This window comes from Sylvia atricapilla, chromosome 4, assembly GCF_009819655.1.
Source record: "Sylvia atricapilla isolate bSylAtr1 chromosome 4, bSylAtr1.pri, whole genome shotgun sequence".
NCBI lineage: Eukaryota > Metazoa > Chordata > Aves > Passeriformes > Sylviidae > Sylvia > Sylvia atricapilla.
The window spans coordinates 52854149-52877136 of record NC_089143.1 but is presented as its reverse complement, the minus strand read 5'-3'; the positions used below and the strand labels follow the sequence as shown (position 1 = coordinate 52877136).

Here is a 22988-nt window from a genome sequence, read left to right as displayed (position 1 = left end):
ATGCTGTGAATCAAGTGTTTCAGACAGATCCATACTGTGAAAGGCTACTCACAAAAATTGCAGCAGCATCCTGAAAATCTTCCTAGGCAATATCTTGCTCTACTCTATCAGCCCTAAGCACCCACCAGAGTTGTGTAAGCCTTGTGAAAAGGCTGTGTGGGACAATGAGGAGTAGTGGAGAGCAAAAACAGGATTGCATGGCCTGCAGGTCCAACAACTCCTCCTCCCAGACAGGGAGGAGAAACCAAGACCTCAAAAAAATTTCCTATAAATTTTGTATTGTTGTATGGGTGATTCTTTCCTGTTTTGTCTTTCTGCCTCTGCCCTTCCCAAGCTGGCAGCATTCCTGTTCTCATCACAGCTCTTACTACACTCTTTTCATACGTACACAGTCCAGGAGAGGAAACTCTGTAAGACACTCCTTAATGAGACATTTTCAAGGAGTGATAGATTGCCAAAATAGATAAATGAGAAATAACACTGTTGAAGTTAAGATTGGATTCCAGACAAATAAAGCTGATGGACTTAGAGTTTGTATCTTGCCCTAACAATTGCAGCCATTTAAAAATCAAGTCAAACAAATTTATACGAAGTTGCTGGATGGAGATGAAATTCCAAAACATCTTCAGTTGTTCTGTTAACCTGTACTGTATGTAAGGGGATATATATTTAAAAAGAATCCTGTGTTTTTGTAAGGAGTTCATTGATTGATTACTTCAAGTATTATTGAGGTTAAATGATTCTTGGAATTATTTTTTAATCGTATTTACTCAAATAAGGACAAAGTTATAAAAATAATTGTAAAAGCTTTTTAACATTTTAAGTCACTATCTCAAGTCTCAAAAAATCATTTACATTTTAGACATGATTCTATCTCATGTTCCCAAAGTTTTGGGACCACTCTTAATCTGGAAAATAAAGTCACTTTAATTTTCTAGATTGAAAATCCTGTATTCTTCATTTCTGTTTACTGCTGTAGAAAGCGTCTGTGTGAAATGATGGTAATTTTTTATTCCCTTCTTTTCATCATTTTGTTCCAGGGTTTTCCCTTCCTTTTTCTAGGTGCTGCTTTAAGCTCACTTGAAATCATGGTGCTACTCAGGTCATCTATAACAGTTTAATTAATTTTCAGGCTTTACCTACCTCAGTCCCACAGGTTTAATACCCAGTGTGAGGGAAAGTTTTAGGAAGCAATATAGGAAATATTAAGTATAATACAACCAAATCAGTATCTCATAAGGTGCCCAGATGTAGGCTTTGATCGATCAGCTGGACATCCCAAATCTTGCAGGTCTGTGCCACTTCACAAGCATTTCTCTATCCCATGTTCTGTGAAACCTTGCCTTAGGTATCCAAAAAGTCAGATTAAGAATCTATGAGAGAAAAGGTATATGGAGAAGATTTCTGCTTCCAGTCCACAAGTAGGATGATGTAAAATTTAAGTTAGAGGAAAAGGTTTATATTTGTGAAACTCGGTTATTTACCAAAGGAAACGTTCAAGTGATTTTGTGGGCAAACACAAGTTCACTCTGTCTTTACTCTGAGCCAGCCAGAGGTGTGCCTCACCCCAGTCTAAAAGCCACGAAGGTCTAGTAGTCAAGGCAGGATGGTAGTCAGAGTGTCTTGCTAACCACATTTGTCGAAATTGTCTTGTTTGCAGTTGCAAGAGTCATCCCGCAAAAATCTGTTTAGATGTACCCTTCATCAGGCTGCTGGCTTTTTCCCTTTCTTTTATTTAATATATGTATAAACACAAAGTACTTATTTGGTTTTAACTGGCACTCATAAATAGTTGTAGTATTATAATATTTGTATTATTATTTTAATATATAATTATTTATGTGTTGTTCTGTGATAGTACTAGTTTCTAGTAGTCTAATAAATTCTAAAGGTGTCATCTCAATGATCGGTTTCATTACTTTTGTTATAATCATAGTAATGTTTTATAAAAGCAGAAGAACATTCTGTTGTTTCACAGCACTTTACTATGGAGATGCAGATTTTGTATTCCTTCCTGGATTTTGTCCAAACTGGAGATGTAAGAATAGAGCTTTTAATATCATGATTCGGCAAGGCTCCTGTGCTTAGCTGGATAGTTTATATTGCAAGTTTTTCCAGTTTAAATAAAATGCTCCTAAGTGAAGCAGCAATCACAACTGCAAAGTTCTTGCCTTATGTTTTGGGAGAAAACGATGCATTTCATGGTGTTTTATACCAGAGGCAGATTTTTTTTCTTTTTTTGAGAGAGAGAGAGCGGGCTAAGCATCAAATTTTTATTCAAGCTGTAAACTGAAGAAATTTTTGAAGGGTAAAAATTTTCATCATCAGCATTTCACATGGCTCTGTTGATTTTATAGTTCAGGTCATCACAGTTCCTATACAGAGATGAAATGTGTGTCATGTTGAATTAAGTCTGGAATATATTTTGAGTATGGCTGTGGCATGTATAGCCCTTTCAACTCTAATTCTTTGTGGGGATTATTCACTCTCGTGTTTCATCTCTAGTATTTTAACCCCTTCCAGAAAAACTGTAAAAACATTAAAGCAAACTTCAAGAGATGCTGCACTGTTACCAATGTCATGTTTTCTTAGTAAAGGATAATTGGAAGGAAAAAGAAAAATCACTGCATTCATCCAGACCTTGAAGGAATCCCTTCTTCGTTTGTGCAAATCACTTACACTGAGCTCAAAAAGCATGTAATTTTGTCTAAACCTCAGCCTGCCTTCATGTGGAAATATTTCATGGGGGAGAAACATTTGAGGGGAAAAAGAAAAGGTCAATAAACATAACTAATGTTTGTGCAATTTCTTTTATGTATTTGTGTTTAGCCTTGCTTCCACTAAACTTGTTTGTGAAACTGCCTTTTTTTTTTTTTCATTTTTTGAAGCTAAAATGTCAATCAATATATGCTGATGGGTCAAAGAACAAAAATTTGAGTGCAAATATACTAAGAATAAGACTATTGCTTGTATTGCATCTGCTGAGCGTTGCTGAGTTGAATTCTTCTATAAACAACTTCATTAAGATGCAGGAATAATTCAAGCTTCAGAATTTTTAGGGCAATGTGGTCTTTGGAAAACTATCCTAGTTTTGGTAGTTACCTGTGTATACTGAATACTTAGTGCATGAAGGCCTTTGAGAAACAGAAGGTTGTTACAATTACCCGCTTAGAAATTTTCAGTCCATTATCCTTTTTTTTTCTCCAATAGGGTGGAGTGAATGGCTTGACTGGAGAACTGGAATTTGCAGAAAATGGGGGGAATCCCAATGTGCATTTTGAAATTTTGGGGACAAACTATGGAGAAGATCTTGGCAGAGGCATCCGCAAGGTAAGGCCACATATATTCAGAGAAGAGATTACTTTTACTGATTCTTTTCAAAACCTTTCTTGTGTTCTATGTTAATAGAAAAGCATTTGATGGCAGATAACATGGTATTCTATATTGTTAAAGAGTAAGAAATGCGAGAAAAGCTTTGAACTTTGAGATACTCGTCTATTATTTCAAATAGGTCTTGGAGCAGGTTGTGTTGATCAAGATATCATTTGTAATGCAGAATGTGTTAAGCTGCTGATGGACTGTCCCAAAAGACCAGTGAAAGCTGTTGTTTTGTAACCCCTGTCCAAAATAGCAAATTTTACATTGAATTATCCTTAGAGCACCCGGATTGCTCCCTGATCCCTGGTCCAAGTGGGATGCTTCACCTGCTAGATGGTTAGAACTCATAGATATGGAAAGATAAACAGATAAAATTTGTAGAGCCTCTTCATGAAATAAACACATGGTGTTTTTATAGGAGTTGACTTTCAGACAATAAGTAAATGCTGTGTATTCAGCTGCCAGACACAGTCTAAAGGCTTGGACTTGTATTGTTACAGGGAGTGGCATATATGACTAGCAGAATTATTTTTTATTGATATTTAAGTTTTGCCAGCCTAAAACTAAATTTAAGTCCTTGTAACTAAATGGTGGAAACATGCCTCTATTTGTAATGAATATCCTTAACTTTGAACTGCTCATCTGACGTGGCAAAAATCATATGGCACTTCACAGGTAAACAAAATAGTAATAGGCTTTTCCAGGATCAACTCTCCTTCAAAGACAGACTTCCTGAAAGATACTAAGATCTCTTCGTTTAGTGCATCACATCATACTGGGTTTTGTATAGGAGGAACATGAAGTGGTTGAAAGGAAATGAGAGAGTTTTCTTAATATATGCAAACTGGTTCCATGTGTCAGTGTCACTTCATGATGAAATGCAGCATTTATCTGCATACCTTCTGGAGCAACAGATAAGTACTCTGAAAGAAGGAAGAGATAAATAAGAAGTCTAAAGTGTCTGAAAACTGAACTTTCTCCTCCACTATCTGTCAGAATTGTTATTCTGTTTGTGCTGTTTCCTCTCTTGTCAATACCCTAACGTACACATGGGCCTATAGTAGTGTCACCTTGAGCAGAGGTCCTGACAGACGCTTCAGAAACTAGACAGAACTGGATCTGTTTGATATTTGAAGGTACTTCACAGAATCTTTGGAGACCAGAATGTCGGATAAGTGCTTATTCCCTTATATTTAAGTTCTGTCTGTTTCAACATATTTTGATTTATTTTCTATGCTATGCACTGAGGAGCTATTTATTCTTTAGAGCTACTTTCCAAAGACAAATCTATATCTCTTCATTTAATTTATTTGGTTGACTTTGGCTGTTGATTTTTTTTTTTTTTTTTTTTTAATTCAGGCCTGTCTGGTGAATGCCTGAGTGAAGCACTAAATTGTGTTCTTTCATTCCTAAAAAGACAGAAAAGAAAGAGAGACTCACAGAAAGATCTTAGAAATATAGAAGTACAAAAAGGCTTCCTGGCAATTCTGGCTCTTTTCTGGTGGTCTAATTTAGAATTGTACTGTTAATTTAAGCTATGGTAGAGCTTGATTTTAAAGCAGATATTAATGGCTGTGGTCACACCTAACTTGTATAAAACAGTGGGCTATAAAACAGGCTTTTTGAACCTTCCTTGTTTATTCTTTTTGATAGTTCCACAACAAAGAGACACTCACTGTCTTCGGAGGGAAATGGATTTGAAGTTGGTCAAAGAGAATAGAGTTTTGCTCAGCATGATGAAACTCAGCATCATATAATCCTGTTGAGGAGAAAACCAAAGTTTAAAATTAAGATACTAAAAGTATGTGAGGTTTTTTACATTTGCTAGGATGAGCATTTACAATTAACTACAGACATTATAAGAAAATTTTCCTGTTGAAAAAGATAGGCAGTAAATGCTTCTCAGTAGAGTTATGTGATGCACTGCAGCTGATAGAAAAGAAGAAAGGGTCCAGAGCAGAACAGATTAAAACTTACTTTTTTTTTTTCCTAAACAGCACTCAATAATCCAGAGAACCCTTTAGAAAGAGGTGTACAGAAAGAAATTTGCTTTGGAAAGGAAGTTCTCTATATATTGTGAGAATGTAGTAATTGTTCTCAGGAGTTTCTTTTTAAATCCAATTAATTATTTCAAATTTTTGCAATAAATTGAATAAGAAAAGAATTTAAAATGATAATGGTATTTCTAGTCAATGTCATAGAGTTAAGAAAACAAGGTAGGTTTCTTAAAACAGTCACTTTAGAGACAGAAGAAAATTTTTAGGGGTTTTAATATTTGACAAAAATACACATTGTTTATCTTGGATTTGCTCTACAGAGTATGAGCAACTAGTGTTGGAAGCAAATCATAATAATTACAGGATTCATATACATTTTTGTTAGCTGCACTAATTGAAGTACGCTTCAGATTTTCATGTATTTAGTGATCTGACTGTAGAACTACCTAAGCATTTTTATTTCTCAGCTCTAGTAGAAGCAGGTGCAATTAGCAGACTGACTGAAATTTCCAAGCTAATGCATCTTCCCTAATCAACGTATTTTCAAGTACTTTTATAGGAGATAATGAAGGGTAAAATCATTACAAAAGGCCCGTTTAAGTCATTGGGACCAGAGATTCCCATCAAGTGAATTGGGTAAAGAATTGCTATTTTGTTTTCCTGAGGAACAGTCAATTGATTTTAATGAAACAAGTTAGATTTTAAAACTCACTTGAATTTCTCAAGAGTCCAAATTCTGCTTGAAATCTGTTCTGCTCAAGTTCTGCAGTAATTTATACTTTTGCAAAGATCACTTATACTCATAGGTGATTATTCCGGGGACTCAATAAAGCAAATAGTTTAGAATACACCAAGAATTCATGATTATGTTTGTTTTATTTGGACAAATTAGGCCAAGTGTCTAGGATAAACTGTGTACATGTCCCCTCCCTTCAGCTTTCATTGGCTACTGTCATACCTGGAAAGTAGTGGGAGAATCCATGTGAATGGTCATTGTGTTCAGCTCTGTCATTTAGTGACGAGTTAGCAAATCCCAGTGTGGGATTTGCCTGAAACAGCAATTTTGTACCCTTACTACTGTAAATGTTATCCATCACCTTGCAGACTGTGGATCACTTAGCCTGCACTTTTTTCCAGAGCCGGCTACTCAGAGTAATACACTCAGATTGCTGCCAGGTACTGGTTTTATTGACACCATTGGTATTACAACCCCAAAGGAACTGAAGGAAAACTCTCTTTTACACATCATACTGTGGCTTGTGCTTGTGCAGATGTAGTTATATTCATTGTGAGACATGGGTGTATTTCTGACATTTCTCTGTTGGCATTTGTCTGTTGGTATTTGACATTTGAGTATGTATTCTTTGACATTTAAATTTCAGTGCAATACTTTTATCTATAGTGCTGAAATAAAAGCTGCCGTTCCTGTGAATAACAGTCCAACAAACAGATGAACAAAAGGAAGTTGATAGCTCTGGGTAGTGTCCTACATCTTAGTGTTGTAGAAAACAGCACCGCAGAAATAAAGTGGTTTTCATGTTTTCTTACAGTGCTCCTTGTAATTCAGAATGGGCTCATCTTCAAAGGCTCTCTTCTACATCCTTTGAAGTTTAGAGGACTTTCTTTCTGTTCCCACCCTGGTTTTCTTACCACATGTGGGCATTTGAAGATCATGGTGTGTTTTGCTTTACCTCCCTGTCTATATTAGCATACACTCACCTCCTGTAGGTTTCTTTCCTCTTCTGAAGATGTTTTAGGTTATTTCCTCCCAAGTGAGGGAGCAAGATGGCATACCACGCTCTTGCCTCAGTTCCTGTCTGCACCAAGATGTCCATGTCAAGGTTTCCTTTGTATTCAGGACAGCTAGAGATGCCTTGGAGGATGGATAGTTCTCTGAGCATGCAGGAAAACAGGTAGCCTTGCTGGGGCACTGGGGTAACCTAGGATGCTTTGAGCCATCTGCATTTGTCCATTGGGATTGTAGGGTTCAGTCGTAAATTATTTTGATTTGATTGTCTTAAGGAGGAAATGTAATCTATTTTGATCCAAGGGAGATCTTTGGTGCCAAGCATCCCGTGTGAAAGGGATTGAAAGCTGTCTAACAGATATATTGTTCGTCTCTGCTTCTGTACCTTCCCTGGTACATGCAGGTTTTTATTTCACACACTGTTAAGGGTTAACACCCCATAGTTGTGCTATTTGTTCAGAGAAAGATGGTTTGCATTTTTTCATTCTGTTAAAATAATTGTTATTTCTACTTCATCTCAAAACACTTGTTGATCACAGTATTTGGCATTTCTTCTAATACACTATTTTTTTTTCTTACACTTGCATCATGGAGCAATGTTCCAAGTGTATTTTTGATCTTCAGGAGGTTGATGTCTGTTCTTATAACATTAAAACTTATTTTCTGCATCCATTGTCTCGTATTCCCTTTTGGGCCACTAGGTAAAAAGAGAATCTATGCACTTTGCCAACACTTATTAACTACCCCTATTTAATAACCAAGAGCCTATGAAGTATTTCCTTCTTGGTAAACTACTTGAGGTAAATAATGGGTTCACCTGTTCTCTTTGTGAGCCACGATCAAGGTAGAGCTGTGTAATGTGACTTTAGAAATATATTTCTAGCAGCACCTGGTACTTTAAGCTGTGACCTGTGCAGATGTTTCTCAATGCTGATATGCAATTTATGATGTGACTGAAAGATACCCTTGCAATTTAGGGAAACATCATTGAGAGTTTATTTTCTAGTGAATTGAAATACAAGTTGCTGTGTCTGACTGATTTGCCTCTAGTATTGATGGAGAAGGTGGACCTGGCACAGTACAACATAACAGTCTTTCTCAAGTGACTTTCAATACTTATTCATCCTTCTAGAAATGAAATAAAGTAGTTTAAACTAAAGATAAAGATGTACTTAAATACCTTGGAGAACCAAGACCTTCTGTTTCAGTTCAGCACAGTACTTAAATTTTGCTGTAAGCCTGCTGAAGAGTAGCATTTCCTCCCTTCATGTAATGCTATGCAATAAATAGATTAAGACACAGTGACTGATTCTTTACTTTCTGGTAGCTTCTGCAAATCTTTTTCAAATCTCAGTGAAATTTAATTTGGCTGCGAAGTGTTGGGGGATTTGATTGCCATCACAATGAAACTACAGTTAATAGAGAACTGTGTTTTACTTGGAAGTGTACTTCTGCTTAGCTTAAAAGCCAAACCAAATGCATATTTGAATGTAACAGAAAAGGAAATTAAAATATGTATCCATAAATGTATTTTTGATTTCCAAAAAATTTTAAAAATTTACTTACTGCTTTTGAATGGAGCATTTTATTTTAAAATCTGAGGATGCAGAAAGAGATGCAGGCTGACTCAAAGTAATCAGTAGTGTATCATCTGGAGAATTTCTCGGCTTTTGAACTCTCTGATTCAGATGGGGAGAGTGAAATCTAATTTTTGGTATTGGATTGTCCAGCTGTCTGCCCTGACTCTGGGCTCTTTGGATGAGTATTTCATTGCTTGTAATAACTGCAAAGTAAAGAAGCCAGAGATGGTTTTGGTGGCTTGATGGATGCTGCCCCAGGAACACAGAAGACGAAGGTTCAAGTCATCCTGATAAATGCAAAAGAGAGTTGCTACAATTCAACCCATTCCACATGAATTATTCACCTGTGGAGCAAAACATGCATCAGGAATCCCTAAGAGCCAAGATCAGGTCTATGAGCAAAAGGAGCCAGAAGTCAAACTCCAAACAATACCCACAAACCCAGTGCAAGCACAGTGCAGTATAGAGGTGTTATCCCACCTGTTTCTTCCTGTCAGAACAGTCAGCCATGTCTGCTGAGCTCCAGTGTGATTAGTTTGCTGTAAAAAAGAGAAATTATTTCAGGCTGTGTTACTAATGGGTGTCCAGATTCCCCAGTCTAGAGCAATAAGAAGTGCTCTGTGAAAATTCAACTCAGATAATCAAACCTGGACTTATCCAGTTTCCAGCTCACAGGTTGGATGGCCCTTAACAGTGACCTACAGAGCTAGAGATGATTTTGAAAAAAAAGTCTTTCAAGCCTCTGAATAACTGCAGCACTCTGGAGTTAAGAGGGGCATGCTCCTGCATTGGGGACAGTGTGAGGAGAAAGGGAAAATGCAGCATGGAAGAAGGGGAGAATGCAATGGAACCCTAGGGAGAAGCATTGATGTCAGACAGAAATTCCCCTTGGGACCTTGGTGCTCTGTAGTATATCGCTTCACAGCTCTGGCAGGGATGAGTCTCTCTTTTGCTCAGAATATCCAGTCCTGTCAAAACTGATAAGAAGGTTCTTACTGAAAAATGTTTTCAGTGCATTGGGAACTGCCTATTTTGACTGATTGCTTTCATCAGAGAGAGACAAATCTTTTTTATGCACTTTAAATTATATAGTTTCATGCATTTTATTCATTCCTGTTCATCTGGAAAAGAGGTTATATTTTACCCATCTCCTGCAGAAAATACAGTTGTCTTGACAGCAAAGAACAGGAGAAATATTTTCCACTTTCAAACCGTGTTTTTAATTTCCTTTCATATCTTGTTATGACAATGGAAACTAGAGAAAGATCAGTCAAAAATTAATAATAATTAAAAAAACTGGGAACAGTAACTCCTGTTTCTTGTTGATGCTGCTAGGCAAGAGCCTAACCACAGAGGCTCCTGTGTGATTATTCTGTCCTTCAAAATGGGCATGAGAGCAAAGAATGACACAGAACTTCAGTCATTTTTGCAGCAGAGATTCTTTTTTTTGTCCTGGACAATTTCAAATAGAAGAAATTGTGTGGTGGGATTTTAATATCTACATTCGAAAAACAAAATTGGATTTGCATGTTGGTCACTTTTATGTAGCACGTAAAACTTGATTTGGATCCATTAAATTTTTTTCCTTCATTTTGGTTTCTTCTCTTCCTCTTGAACTGCTCGCAGATGGCTCGGGTGAACCAGACCAAGGGGTTACTTTTGTAACCATCACTTTGGTTTTTCCGAATTGATATTGGCAGAACCCTTTACAGTTTTCAGTATGATTGGTTGGGTGGCTTTTGAAACCCCCTTACTATGGTTATACAACTTTTTCTTCTGCTCGAGTAGCTGTGAAAGCCTCCCAGTGAACATGGATCTGCAGAACTGGCTGGCGAGTTGTGAATTTTTATCCTCAAATGCTTCAGCTGAGCAAATTAGCTTTGTAACTCACTTCAGAGATCTGAAGTGCTTGGAAACTTTGAAGTGCCTCAAAAATGACATTTTGAATAATGTCAGAAGAAACTGTGTATTATTTAAGAATAGACTTAATGCTTCATTGACCTCTCAGGCAGTAATGCTTCTATGTGATTTTGGAAATCCCATTAGGGACTTCTCTTCACCTTTAAGAGAGTACTCAGTGGGTGCTGCTTCAAGAATGTGGTTCATCATCCTTGAAATTAATTGGATAAAACACTTAGCTCGACTAGGAATTACTTGTTTTAAGGTGGACACTCTCAAGGAATTATAAGGGTTTTTTTCAGAATTAAGGTTTTTAATGCTTGTCTTGTGCTCTTTATAGCTGCTTTGTTTTCAATCATGGCTATCATCTGATGAAAATGACTTCATTTCACAAATGCTTGTAACTGGAACAAACATATATTTTCCAGGAGTAGGGAAAATTAATGTGTATTTAACCCTCCATTAATCCAAAAGGATGAGGGTGTCATAGCTAATTTGTCATGTGAGGAGGGAGATAATAACTATATCTCTAGTGTAAGTACAGATTTGTATGCAATTTGGGTATCTTATTCAAAAATTCCTAGTAACAGGAAAACCATGCAGACAGCAGAGAAGAATGTTTAAAAACTGAACTGCTTCTTTTAACAGGAGGCATGAAGTGATGATGGTATGAAATGGGTCATTAAATTTTGGCTTTTGAGGGTGATGAAGGGTTCAGTTCTCAGAATAAGGGCTCAGTGAACAGCCTTGGGAAGGTTATCTGTGGGTTATAATCCAGATCTTAATGCATAATGTGTGAAAGTAGATCTACACAGATTTAACATCATAGAACTCCTGAGGCTGGACAAGACCTTTAAGATGATTGCGTCCAATGCCAAGCCCACCACTGATCCCTGTCTCCAAACAGCCCATATACATACTTTTTGAACACTTCCAGAAATGATGACTCCACCGCTTTCCTGGGCATCCTGTTCCAGTGCTTTACCATCCTTTCAGTGAAGCCTCCTTTCAGGAAGTTGCAGAGAATGATAAGGTCTCCCCTGAACCTCCTTTTCTCTAAGCTAAACACCCCCAGCTCCCTAAGTTATAACACTTGTGCTCCAGTCCTGTCACTAGCCCTTCTCTGGACAGGCCTCTGCACCTCAATGTCCTTCTTGTAGGGAGAGGCCAAAACTGGACTTGTTAGATGAGGCGTGGACTCACCAGTGCTGGGTAGAGAGGGGAGAATCACTGCTCTGGTCCTGTTGGAGTCCACACAGTCCACATTGCTGAAAAAGACGAGGATGCCATTGGCTTTATTGGCCACCTGCGCCATTTCTCAGGATTTGATAAATTGCCTTTTTCTTCAAGAACCGCAAGCCAAAACTGACAATTATATGGCTTGCTGTGTTCTGCCAACCATATTGCATGATAATATGTCACAGAATTGTACAGCAGTCCAAGCTGGTCTTCAGAGATCATCTGGTCCAACATTTCAATAAATTGTTTCTAACTTGCATGTGTTTTGAAGGGCTTCTCCATGAAGAATGTGTGGTCTTGTAGGCTGATAAGTAGGATGAGCCCTGCAGTACAACTGAAAAACCTTGAAAGCTCATATTCATCAAAACTTTGCTGGTTCAAGTTTAAGGTATATTTTTTGGAGAAAGATCTCTTTGTTCCAAGTTTGTCTATTAGCAGGAAAACAGAAAAATGTGTCTTTTTAGATACTAACTTTTCATGTGTATCAGAGACTTAAATTTGGGTTGGTTTTTGTTTCCTTGTTTTGGGGTTTTTGTGGTGGAGATATCTTTGTGTGTGTGTGGTTTTGGGAGATGTTTTTGGTTGGTTCATTCAGTTTTGTTGGGTTTTTTTTTGTTTTGTGGGTGTTGTTTTTTTTCTTTTTTCGGAGTTTTGTTTTTTTTTTTTCTGTGTTTGTTTTGTAGAAAGATTATATTTCATTGAATATGATGCTGAATGATAATTTGTTGATAGTGGTAGGCACTGTTTTCTTGCAAACAGTGTAAAGCAACCCTGGGAAGCCCAATGACCTTTACTTCTGTGGCCATAAAATATTCAGTGAGATTTTCTACTGAGGGAGGGAGGATCCAAACATAGACATTTAATCCCTTTAGTGGTGCCCATGCAGACTGTGGGATCTAGAGGAGCTAGACAAGTCATAAGCTGATTGGGAAATTATGATTGTAGATTTCCACTGAAAACACCCTCACTGTATCTATATATATATCTGTGTGTGTAATATCTACCACTCTCAGCCTTCAGAGCTGTGGGAGTAGATTTGCAGCAGGCATAAATGCAAAAACATCCATGAAGCTGCTAAAGGCCTCCAAATTCATCAGAAGGATGTAGACATCTATGGGCAAGGGTCAGAAAGTGTTATGTTAGCAAAGAGTCAAGGGTCAGCTGCTGCCTGATGAGAGCAGGTGCTGCCCACCAGGAAAAACAGCCTGAGTCTCATCTTTGGGACGGACCAGAAAATGCACGTGGGTACAATGGTTGCTAAAGAGGAGAAAGGATACATCAGAGAGGATAAATTGCATTTCAGTGTTAGCAAAACACAGTTGAAAGTACTGTAAATCTTTGTTCGTTGTGATGTTTTAAAGACCAATAAGATATAAATGGTGGTATTTGAGAAGACAAAGAGAACTATCCCTGTTACTATGTTTATAATGTATTGTTGCTTCCCACTGCATAACTCAGCTCACATATTTCAAAGTGTGGCAGAGTTGACTATGCATAAATCCATTTGTAAAGTAGAAGTTTTCAGTTAAGTCTTCTTATCTGCCAAAAGAACTTCAGGAGCAGAACTGCTATGTCATTTTGTCTCAATATTGCATTTATGGCAATGCTGACATGTGTTTTCCCCTCAAGTGGTTATAGCTGTATCCTGCAATTAAAAGAATCTTAAAAGTGATTTCCAGAGATAAAAAGTTACTTCTCTGTAATTGTTTAGGGACACCTTTTTGTACCTTTTGAGATCTTTGCAAATAATAAAAATGAGGATGGTGAAGCTTTCAATGACTTCATAATATTTATAGTGCCTTCATAGTGTTGGAAGGTTTTTATGATTCAGCCTTAAAATTACAGTGCTCAGATTTTTTCCTGTTCTAAAGTTATGATATAATGCCTTAATCAAAGGGTAAGTTACAATAGACTTTAATAATAAATATTCTTTTCGTGGTGTACTCCTGCTTTAAAATGTGCAGCAGGAGTAATAAAAAAAGTGAAATGGATGAAGTCTCAAATACTTTACCTTTTCATTTTGATAAACAGAATTCTTTTTATTTGATAGAACCACTTGAAAAAATAAGGTATTTGAGGAAACTGTATGCATTAACAAGGCTTTGAAACTCTTTAGGCTGGAAGCAAATGGGGATAAGCGTGCTTCAAGGAATTAAGAAAGGTATGCCTGGCACCTGTTGCAGATGTTAGTTAGAAAACAGTCTCATCATTATTCCAGCACCACTTCTCAAAACCTATGAAAAATATTAGACATTTCTTCCTGAAGTGTAGTAGTGGAAATAATATCTTTCTTGTGTAAACAGAAAAGGATAAATTGTAAACAGGAAAGGATAAAATGGGATAAATTGCAGGTGTTCTTTTGAAATTTGACCTCAAATTAATTAAGGTCATATATATATTTAAAAAAATCAATTGGTTTAGAAAAATACAACATTATATATCAAAATTTATATGTTTGCCTAATAAAATATGTGTAAGTTGATTACATTTCAATTTAAGCTAGAAGCTTTAACATATTTTCATGATCAGCGCTCAAGCAGTCTGCTTCTGAACCTCATCACCAAGTTCTTAGTCTGAAATGCTGGATTTGATTTTAGGGTTTTATTTGTTTGTTTTAAATACACTTTTATAATAAATAATATACTTGGAGCTCATAAAAATCTGATTTAAAGTATGCATTCTAATGGAGTGCCTTAATAATGAGTCATAAGTGTTTTATATTAATATTGTAATGCAACATTCAGTTTCTCTACACTTCTACTGATTTTGCATTATAACTTGATTGCATTTGAAAATAATGAGTTTTACTTTAAAGCCTTGATGCTAGTTTGCATAAGTTTGGGTCTAGAGGGTTTCAGTGTTCTAAACATTAGTATTCTGAATTAAAACTCTTAGCTCTCCAAATTTATTAACTAGTGATAAAATGTGTGGTTTCCCCATTGAATGTGCATGTCTGAGGTCCCATTAGTCAGTTTATTTTAAGCTGTCTATTATATTACTTGAGACAAATATTTGTCCTAAATATAAAGTAAGAAAATAAGTCTTATAATTAGGATCTAGTTAAATAGCATAAATTCATTATTAAATCACTCCTACCACTCACTGGAACAGTGCAAATTAATGCAATTAATGAGATAAGTATATGCCAAGGCCCAGCTTATTGCAATGAGCTGTTTCTCATTAGAATCATCATGGCACTTCTCTTATAGAGATTTCCCCACCTCATTTGGGTTTTGAATGTGTTCACGTGAAAATTCCCAGGCTATGGGATCAGAAAATTCTTTCAGGGTCTCCCCATTCTCTGCCATTCTTTACACTACTCCGGATTTTCCATGCCTGGGTCTACTCCTGGATCAAGGTTCTCATCAGCTTCTCTGGGCATACCAGCCCTCACTCTAGATACGCTGCAGACCATATAGAGGAAGCTCACCAGCTGAAATACCAGGAAGGTGGTCTCTTTAACATTCGGGGGAAATTGAAGATTCTCCAAAAGTGATGTAACAGATTCAAAGAGAGGAAAGAAAGGAAAGGCTGAAAAGCCTCATCCCCTCCTTCTCCTCTAATAAACTAGGCGCAATTATTAATAAACCCCCAAAGCATACTACTGGAACTGGCACGCAGGGTAGGACAAAGAAACTATAAACCATTTGTATCTTGAACAGACTCTCGTACCTTTGCATACTCCCTATAAATCATCATCACCGAGCCCAGCACAATAGTCATTCTAATCCATGCCCTTCTACTGTAAAAACTATTTGTTAGGGACAATACTGGACCTATCTCCAGGTAAGAAAATAAGCCTTGGCACCAGAAAGGTTTTAAAACCTCAGAAAAGAGACACATGAATGCCTCCACCCAGAGAGACATTATTAATTCAAGCAGCATCGCTATTGACTGCTTTATACAAAGTACAACCAAAATGCAGTCAGTACAGGTTTCTTCTACTTTCTCGAGCCTGACATTAGGCACCAAAAAATGTATTTGTCCTGGTTTAGGGCAAATCTGGGAGGAAGCTTCCAAAAGGATCTTTCTAAAAAGCAGATTTAAGCATCCCTTCTCCCAGCTGATTTGGGGAAAGATTTCTTTGGGGAAAAGTGGAAAAAACCTGTTTATTTAAGAAGCAAAGTATTCAACAAGCATAAAAAAGTAATCATATTAAACAATGGAAGCTCATGCAGTTCTGAAGATATGGCAAATTCAGGAAGTCCTTGCTGTGGGGTGTAGCTTGGCTCACTCAGTCTCTTATCAATCCCTCTGGTGCTGGAATGTTGCCTCCTGGGCCCCAGTGGACCATAGGTGTGAGCTCCTGGTGTTTTCTGGGTTTTTAGTCCAGAGCAGGGCTGATCAGTTCCAAGCAAAAGAAAAGCTACAGTCTGGGGAACTTCTCTGCCTCAGCTAACTAAATAACTAAAAACAAAGGAGAGCTGTCTCTCACTGTCCATCCATAGACAACACAGTCCAGGAAGAGAATGCAGAAGAGTGAGTGCAGTTTCTGAAAACAAACTCCATGCTTCTTCTTTCCCCCACTTCTCTCTCAGAACCAGTCTTAAAGAAGTTAATATACAGCATAAACAGAGCAGATAACTGAGGGTACAGGCATCATGAAGTCCACTGAGAATTGTATGCTTTGCTGTGGGGATGTAGGCAACGCCTTAAAAAGTATGAAAAGTTTATTTTTACTCCAGAAAACTGCTCAGAGAAAGTTACAGGAGAGGTTATCTAAGCTTTGAATTAGACAGAGGTTCCAGCCCTAGTATCAGAGCAGTTCTCTTCACAGAGAGATGGTAACTAGTGTTGGGGGTCAGTGGGTACAATTCCACAGAATTTATTCCGGAATGAGGCTACAATTTGGAAAATGAAGGTGAATGGATTTTTATGTTATGTCTGTGACAGTATTTTATCAAGAGACAGATAAGGTAAACTATTATTTTATGATGGTAACAATATATAGAAATATTTTACCTGAGTCTCAGTCTACAGAACTTGGATTGCCAATGGGTTTGGTTGCTAACAGAAAGATTTTGAAGTACAGCCTTTTGGTCAGAACAGACTAAGGTAAATTGTATTTCCACAGTATCTGTATGGTCACAAATTACCTTTCCAAATATGTTTGAAGCACTGGAATAATTCACAGCTTGTTTGGTCTCCAGCAAAGTCTCAGTGAGTCTCTTGATACACTTAATTCTGGATAGTCGAATTGATTTCTCTGTTTGGCCTTGGGGCTTGCTGTACACAGAACAGTATGTGAAAGTTATTGTCTTCTCTAGCTACTAACCCTGCTACTGAAGACCTTACACCCTGCTTGCTTTTAGCTTTGCTACTTATTGTGTCTGCAGGAAAGCAGGAATGACAAGCCCAACTAAGTGATGGATATCTTCCCACATGAGAATATAATCTTTATGTGCTTTGTGACTGCAGGCCACCAACAGATTGCCTAAAAGAAGGACTGGTGCACTGAATACAAATGTTTTTGGCATCTGTAGATACTGAAGCCTTTCTGTTCAGTCTGAAGGGGAGTAAATTTGACACCAAGCTGATTTTGTGGTGGATATTTTTGTGCTTCTTTTACAATAGGGGTGTCAGGGTGTGGGTGTATGTATGTGGTGTGATGACAGACATGATAAGAAGTGTAAATAAGAAATCCTAGTGAACTTTTTCTGACAGTGAACCTCATCCCTCTTTCTCTAATGTGCTTGGTATGTAATGTAGAACTCCATATTTATTACAGATCAATTCCTTGAATTTTTTTTAATTTGGTTCCCTTTATATATTCCTTCTAAGCTCTTTTCTAACAGGTTTGTAACATCTAAATTGTCAGTCATTTCATTAGTCATTAGAAGCTGCTTTCTAGTTTGTTGTGACACTCTAGCATATTGGGACAAATCATTTCTGCAAGAGGAAATTAAAACATCAATAAAGAAAATATCTATTAGAGAATGTTTTGATACCTTGTTAAAGAAATGTTTGTACTCATCATTATTTTATTTTCTGTCTTCTTATTCATTCCATTTGCCTTAGAAATTGAGAAAAAAACCCATATAAAAGCATCTTGTCTAGTTCAATTCACTTTCAGAAAGGGGTTCCAACTGCTCTAAACCTCCAATGACTATAGATAAAAGGAAGTGTATCTCTCTCTCCTTTTTTCCCCTCTCTTCTCTTCTCTCTTCTTTCTATACCTTTTAAAAGATGCCTTGAAAATTGCAAAGAAAATCATACTTAGCCATGTGCCAGATTGGACAGGTTTTGTGTGTGATCTCTCTTAAATTCTGTTGAACATAAACCCTAAAGTTTTTCTTTAGAAGACAAAACATTTTCCTCTGGACTACATCTATCCACTGAAAAGCTGTGAGAAAGAGAAAGCTGCTGGCTTTTTGCCAACTGTATTTTTTGAGCTTAGACAATAGCAGTAGCTGTGCAAAAGGTCATGAACTTGAAGATGTTGCAGTCCTTTGGAGACCAAAAATGAGACTTAGGACGTATTTTAATTACAGGGTTTGGAGTAGGACAATTTAGGCTTCACAAGCCAAGAGTCTTGAGATAACCTTGGGAAAAAAATGGGTACACTAAGTTCCTTTAAAAAAAAAGTCAATCATCCTGAACAGCCTAGTACAGCTGCTTACCTGTAACAAGATCTTTAAGACTTGGGGGAAAAAAAAGCCTCTAACTTGCCATTTTTGGGTTTGAGAGAATAGAAAGTGTGGGGTAGAGCTAAGTGGTGAAGTCCTCACATCGTGAAGAAATCAATTAAAACTGAAAATCAAGCTTACACACTGCTATGAACGTGGTTCGTAGTAGAAGGCAAGTGTTTCTTAATATTCTGCTTTGAAAAACCTGTTTGAAAAAGAAAAAAAAAAATCTTACTTCTTAAGGACTCACAGTTTTATCCACAGTCTTTCTATTTTCTCCAAACACTACAGTACACTTACTCAAGGGTGGGAGGATGTTAATTAAAAATAATACAGCATCAGCTAAATGCTCCACAGAATTTAAAATTAAATGTCTGCAGAGATTATTTGCTATTATGCTTGCTATAAAGGTATATGGCTCTTGTAAGGGATCTTCTAATAATTTGAGATATGTCACTGCCCTCTCTTGGTGAGAGTTAAAACTGGCCTCTTTTCACAAACCTTAACTAAAGAGCAAAAAGGATTTTTTTTTTTGTGAATAGTTTTTTGCCAGGAAGTCATAGCAAGTTGGATATTGTGGATTAATAATTATCCATGAAGTTGTGATTGCTTTACTATTTATTTCAGCTTATTTGTGAGTGTGCTTACTGGTTTGGTTTGTTTTATGATATCTGCTCATATTTGTTTAGGAACATTTATTTAAGTATTCAACCTTATAAAAACATTGTGACAATATATTCTTTTCCATAATTGTATACAATTTTTTGAAAATATTTGTTTAAAATATTTAAACAAAGTCTGTGTCTTGGGAGCAGTGACAAAGCTAATGACATTTTAATTTCTTGCTGGAATAACTACCTAGTTCCTATTTTGTTAAAATGTCCGTTTTAGGCAACTATTTCAGGGGCATGTGTTAACAAATAATCTTTATCTAACACATGCAGAGAGGAGGTGCTGCCCCTCAAAGGCAGTTCCAAACTGCAGAAGTTATCTGGGGATATTTGTTAGCTCGTTTCAACTGTTTTCTTTCAAAGCTTAAAAAAACTTTCCTCCTCCAAAAGAAGATCTAGATTAGCAAGCTCTCTGAATTACCCCTAGCTGATCCCTGATATTTGGGAGAACTGAGAAGTCATACATGGAGCCATAAACCGTGACTGATTTTTTAACCACGTGCTATTATGAACAGTTTTGTGAAGCACATCACAAAAACATGAGGTTTGATTTCCATGCCATGATTAAATCTGATTAAGTTAAACCAGGTAGTGTAGTTAAACTTCATCAATCCTGTGTTTTACTTCAAAGTAATCAAACAAATTCTTCAGTGATAGCATTATTGGTTCAGGAAGGCTGGGAGTTCATACTGCAGGAGAGACTATAATTTAGAAATTACATATTTTCTATGTATAACTTGCAACTCCCAAAGGGATTTTTTTTGAGAGTTACGTTTCACTGTGTATTTCAGGATGTCTTTGTTATGGCAATATTTACAAAGGAGTGAATGAGAAAAAATAAACCAATAAGTCTTGTCTTTTGACAACGTGTTTCTTCAAGCCAAAGAAATGAAAGAAAACAGAAATGTGGTACACGTCCAGAGCTACACAAGCAGTTCAGCATCTGTTGTGTTTTCAAAGCTCAGAGACTATTCCTTGTACTGAGAAATACTTAAAACACAAATGGCTGTTATTGGTAGAATTTCAAAGTTAATAATCCTTGTTAGTTGTTTTTATACAGAATAATGACTTTTTCTGTACCAAATGCAGCTTTGGCCCTAGTTTGAAAGGATGGAGGATTAGACGTGTCAGTGGTTACAAGTTTGAGCTATGCCAAGAGCACAGCAACTTTCAAGAAAAAGTCTGAAAGGGAGGTAAATTATGATGGATAGGCAAGGAGAGCCTCCTGAAGCTCACGAAGGGAAGGGATCTGCACGTTTACTGCCTGAAATCACTTGTCACCCTCCAAGCAGTTCTTTGTTACTATGCAGGATGTCTTCCAAGGCAAGACTGCTTTTTTCCTTTCCTGTCCAGCGCTCAGTAGGCAGCACCATGACCTGAGTTTTCGCTCAAGGGCTTTTGGGAACTCTGCAGATCATCTAGCCTCTTGTTTGCTGTCCTACTTGTGATCTGCATCCATCAGTGGCCCTCCCTGAGAAATGTATGGGGAATGGTTGGACTTTTCTGGCATGCAGCAGCATCAGCAGGCCTGACTTTATAATAGACGAAGGTCGTTCTCTGTATGAATTCTCTTGGCTTCCCAGCAGTTTAACCAATCAATCTGTAAGGAGCCTCTGCAAATGTCACCTTGCAAACTGACTACATACTTTGGCAGGAAATTAGAAGGAGCGAAAACAGTTCAAGAGCCAGGTTGAGACAGTTATTAAATTTTTTGCCTGTGTCTTTACTGAAAGGGGAAACAATCATATCTCTTTCAACAGAGCAAAAAAAAGGAATCATGACACGTTTTAAAAATGCAATGTATTTGATGCTGCAATCTTGGTACACAGTTGTTGTGAAGTGCCTCGGGGCTGCCACACAGTTCTCTGCCTTCTTTTTTGTGTAGCTGTTATTTCAAGTCATTCTTGTGGGATACGTCCCATCCCTACTGTATTTTTGAAGGAGACAGGCTCACAACTAGCTGCAGTTCTCTACTGACAATTTCTGTATTAGTAAAAAGGCCAGGTTTTAACTTAAAAGTACAAACATGGCTGGCATGTCTCCATTTCTCTGTGACTGGGATTTGACTAGTCTGGGCAGTCACCCCTTGGAGGTGAGTTTTAGACTGATAGCTGGTGCAAACTAGAGACATAAGTGTGGGGCAAACATGCAGGAGCCCAAAGTGAGTGGTAGGAAGAAGCCTTTCAGTAATGTGGTGGGATAACAATACATCTTTTCCTCTTCATTTTTAGTTTCTGGTATTATTGGGTAATGAAGTTCAGTAATGATGTTCATTTTCATGTATTGTTGTCCATGTGGAAACAGAGGAGTTTAGAGTAAAAAACACTGTTTTGGGAGAAGTGTGGGCAGGGAATGAATATGGCTATTTCCTATGCTGGCTTTCTGTGTTGCCTGTCTGTTTGGGGTTTTTTTTGTTTTGTTTTTTGTTTGTTTTGGTTTGGTTTGGTTTTTTGTGGTTTGTTTGGGGGGGGTTTTTTGTTGTTGTTGTTGTTGTTTTTTTGCTGTCCAAGTGTTCCAAGTTCATGTGGTCAGGTTGAAATGCCAGAAGCTGGATACAGATATCTGCTCTGCTCCTCTTTACAGTTAAAAGGTCACTGGCCAGTTTTTCCTACTGGCTTCCTAAGAAGTTGGAAAACTAATTGGAAAGAAAAATTTATTTGTAGCTTTTTGCCATTGCCCTCAGAATTCTCCCTGTAATTCAGCAAATGAAGAGAATTCCCAATGCAGTGCCTGCTTGTCATTTTTAACTATATGTGTATCTTATTTATATAAAAGTAGCTATAGTGCCTATAAGTCGCACTCCTCTTGTAAAGCACAGAGCACTAGGAAGACCTGGAATAACTGAGAAAACTTTTTGAACTCAGTTTTGAGTTCAGAGTGAAGCTCATTAATATATATGTGCATATACATAGATATATATGGGCGCCTGCACAAATAGCTGCTGGCCTACAGTTTTCCTATAAAGCCCTAGACCACAGAGCTCTCTGTGGGGGAATGGCTTCAAATACAGGATGTTCAGATATCCTGAATTCCCCAAAGGTGAGATGGACTTCTGACTCCAGTTCTTTCTATCTGTTTCTAAAGCCCTAGAGCTTTTCCCTGCTGAAGATCATATATCTTTTGGAAATCTCTGTTTCATAAGGTGCCTATGATCCTGGAAGGGATTGTTTGCTTCAGGCCTGCAAAAGACTCATGGTTTGCTTGTGGACAGTAGCACATATTACTGGCCTTTCTGTGCTTTTATTCATATCCTTGTCATTGAGCCCTCTTTGAATGGAAAGTCACCCCAGCTCCTCTCTTCCCAAGTGCCCATGGTAAATGCAGAGCATCGCCATCAACAGTATTTATAGCAATAATGAATCCATTATGCTGAGACAGTAGTAGGAAATTGTGCCTGTGGTTTAACTTCTGAGATTAATGGTTTCACAGGGAGCCATTTTACCTCTAGGTTCCTCTTTTCTTCTTAACCTCCAGCACATTTGTCCTTACATTCTTAACTCCTAATATTCTTGTCATCAGTTTTTTTCTTCTTTTTGTCCCTCCCTAACATGATGATAGATAGACTCGAGGAAGCTATCAAATTGTATTTTCTTCTTCATCTGATAAATGAATGAATCACTCACCAGACTTTTATCACTCTAATGTAAGTGTTTAATGAACCAAGTGACTTGGATGGGAAATGAGAAGAGGGTAACTTGGCTTTTATTTTTTTGTTTTAGGCTTTGATGGAGCAGTTAATTAGAAATACCATGAATCCTTACAACAGATTTATGAGGAGGAGATAATTCTTTTTTTTGCACTTAAGTCATGGTCTGGTCCCTGGTCATGACTTAATATCACTTATGCTCATT

General features: G+C 37.3%; 1 protein-coding gene across 2 annotated transcripts in view; it reads left to right on the top strand.

The window, feature by feature from the left end:
* Positions 1 to 22988, top strand: part of GRID2 (glutamate ionotropic receptor delta type subunit 2) — a 682153-nt gene that overhangs the window by 483350 nt on the left and 175815 nt on the right. For both annotated transcript variants that reach the window (XM_066317937.1, XM_066317936.1), the window contains exon 8: positions 3211 to 3330. In XM_066317937.1, coding sequence (XP_066174034.1) covers positions 3211 to 3330 — 120 coding nt within the window. The remainder of the gene's footprint in view (positions 1 to 3210; positions 3331 to 22988) is intronic.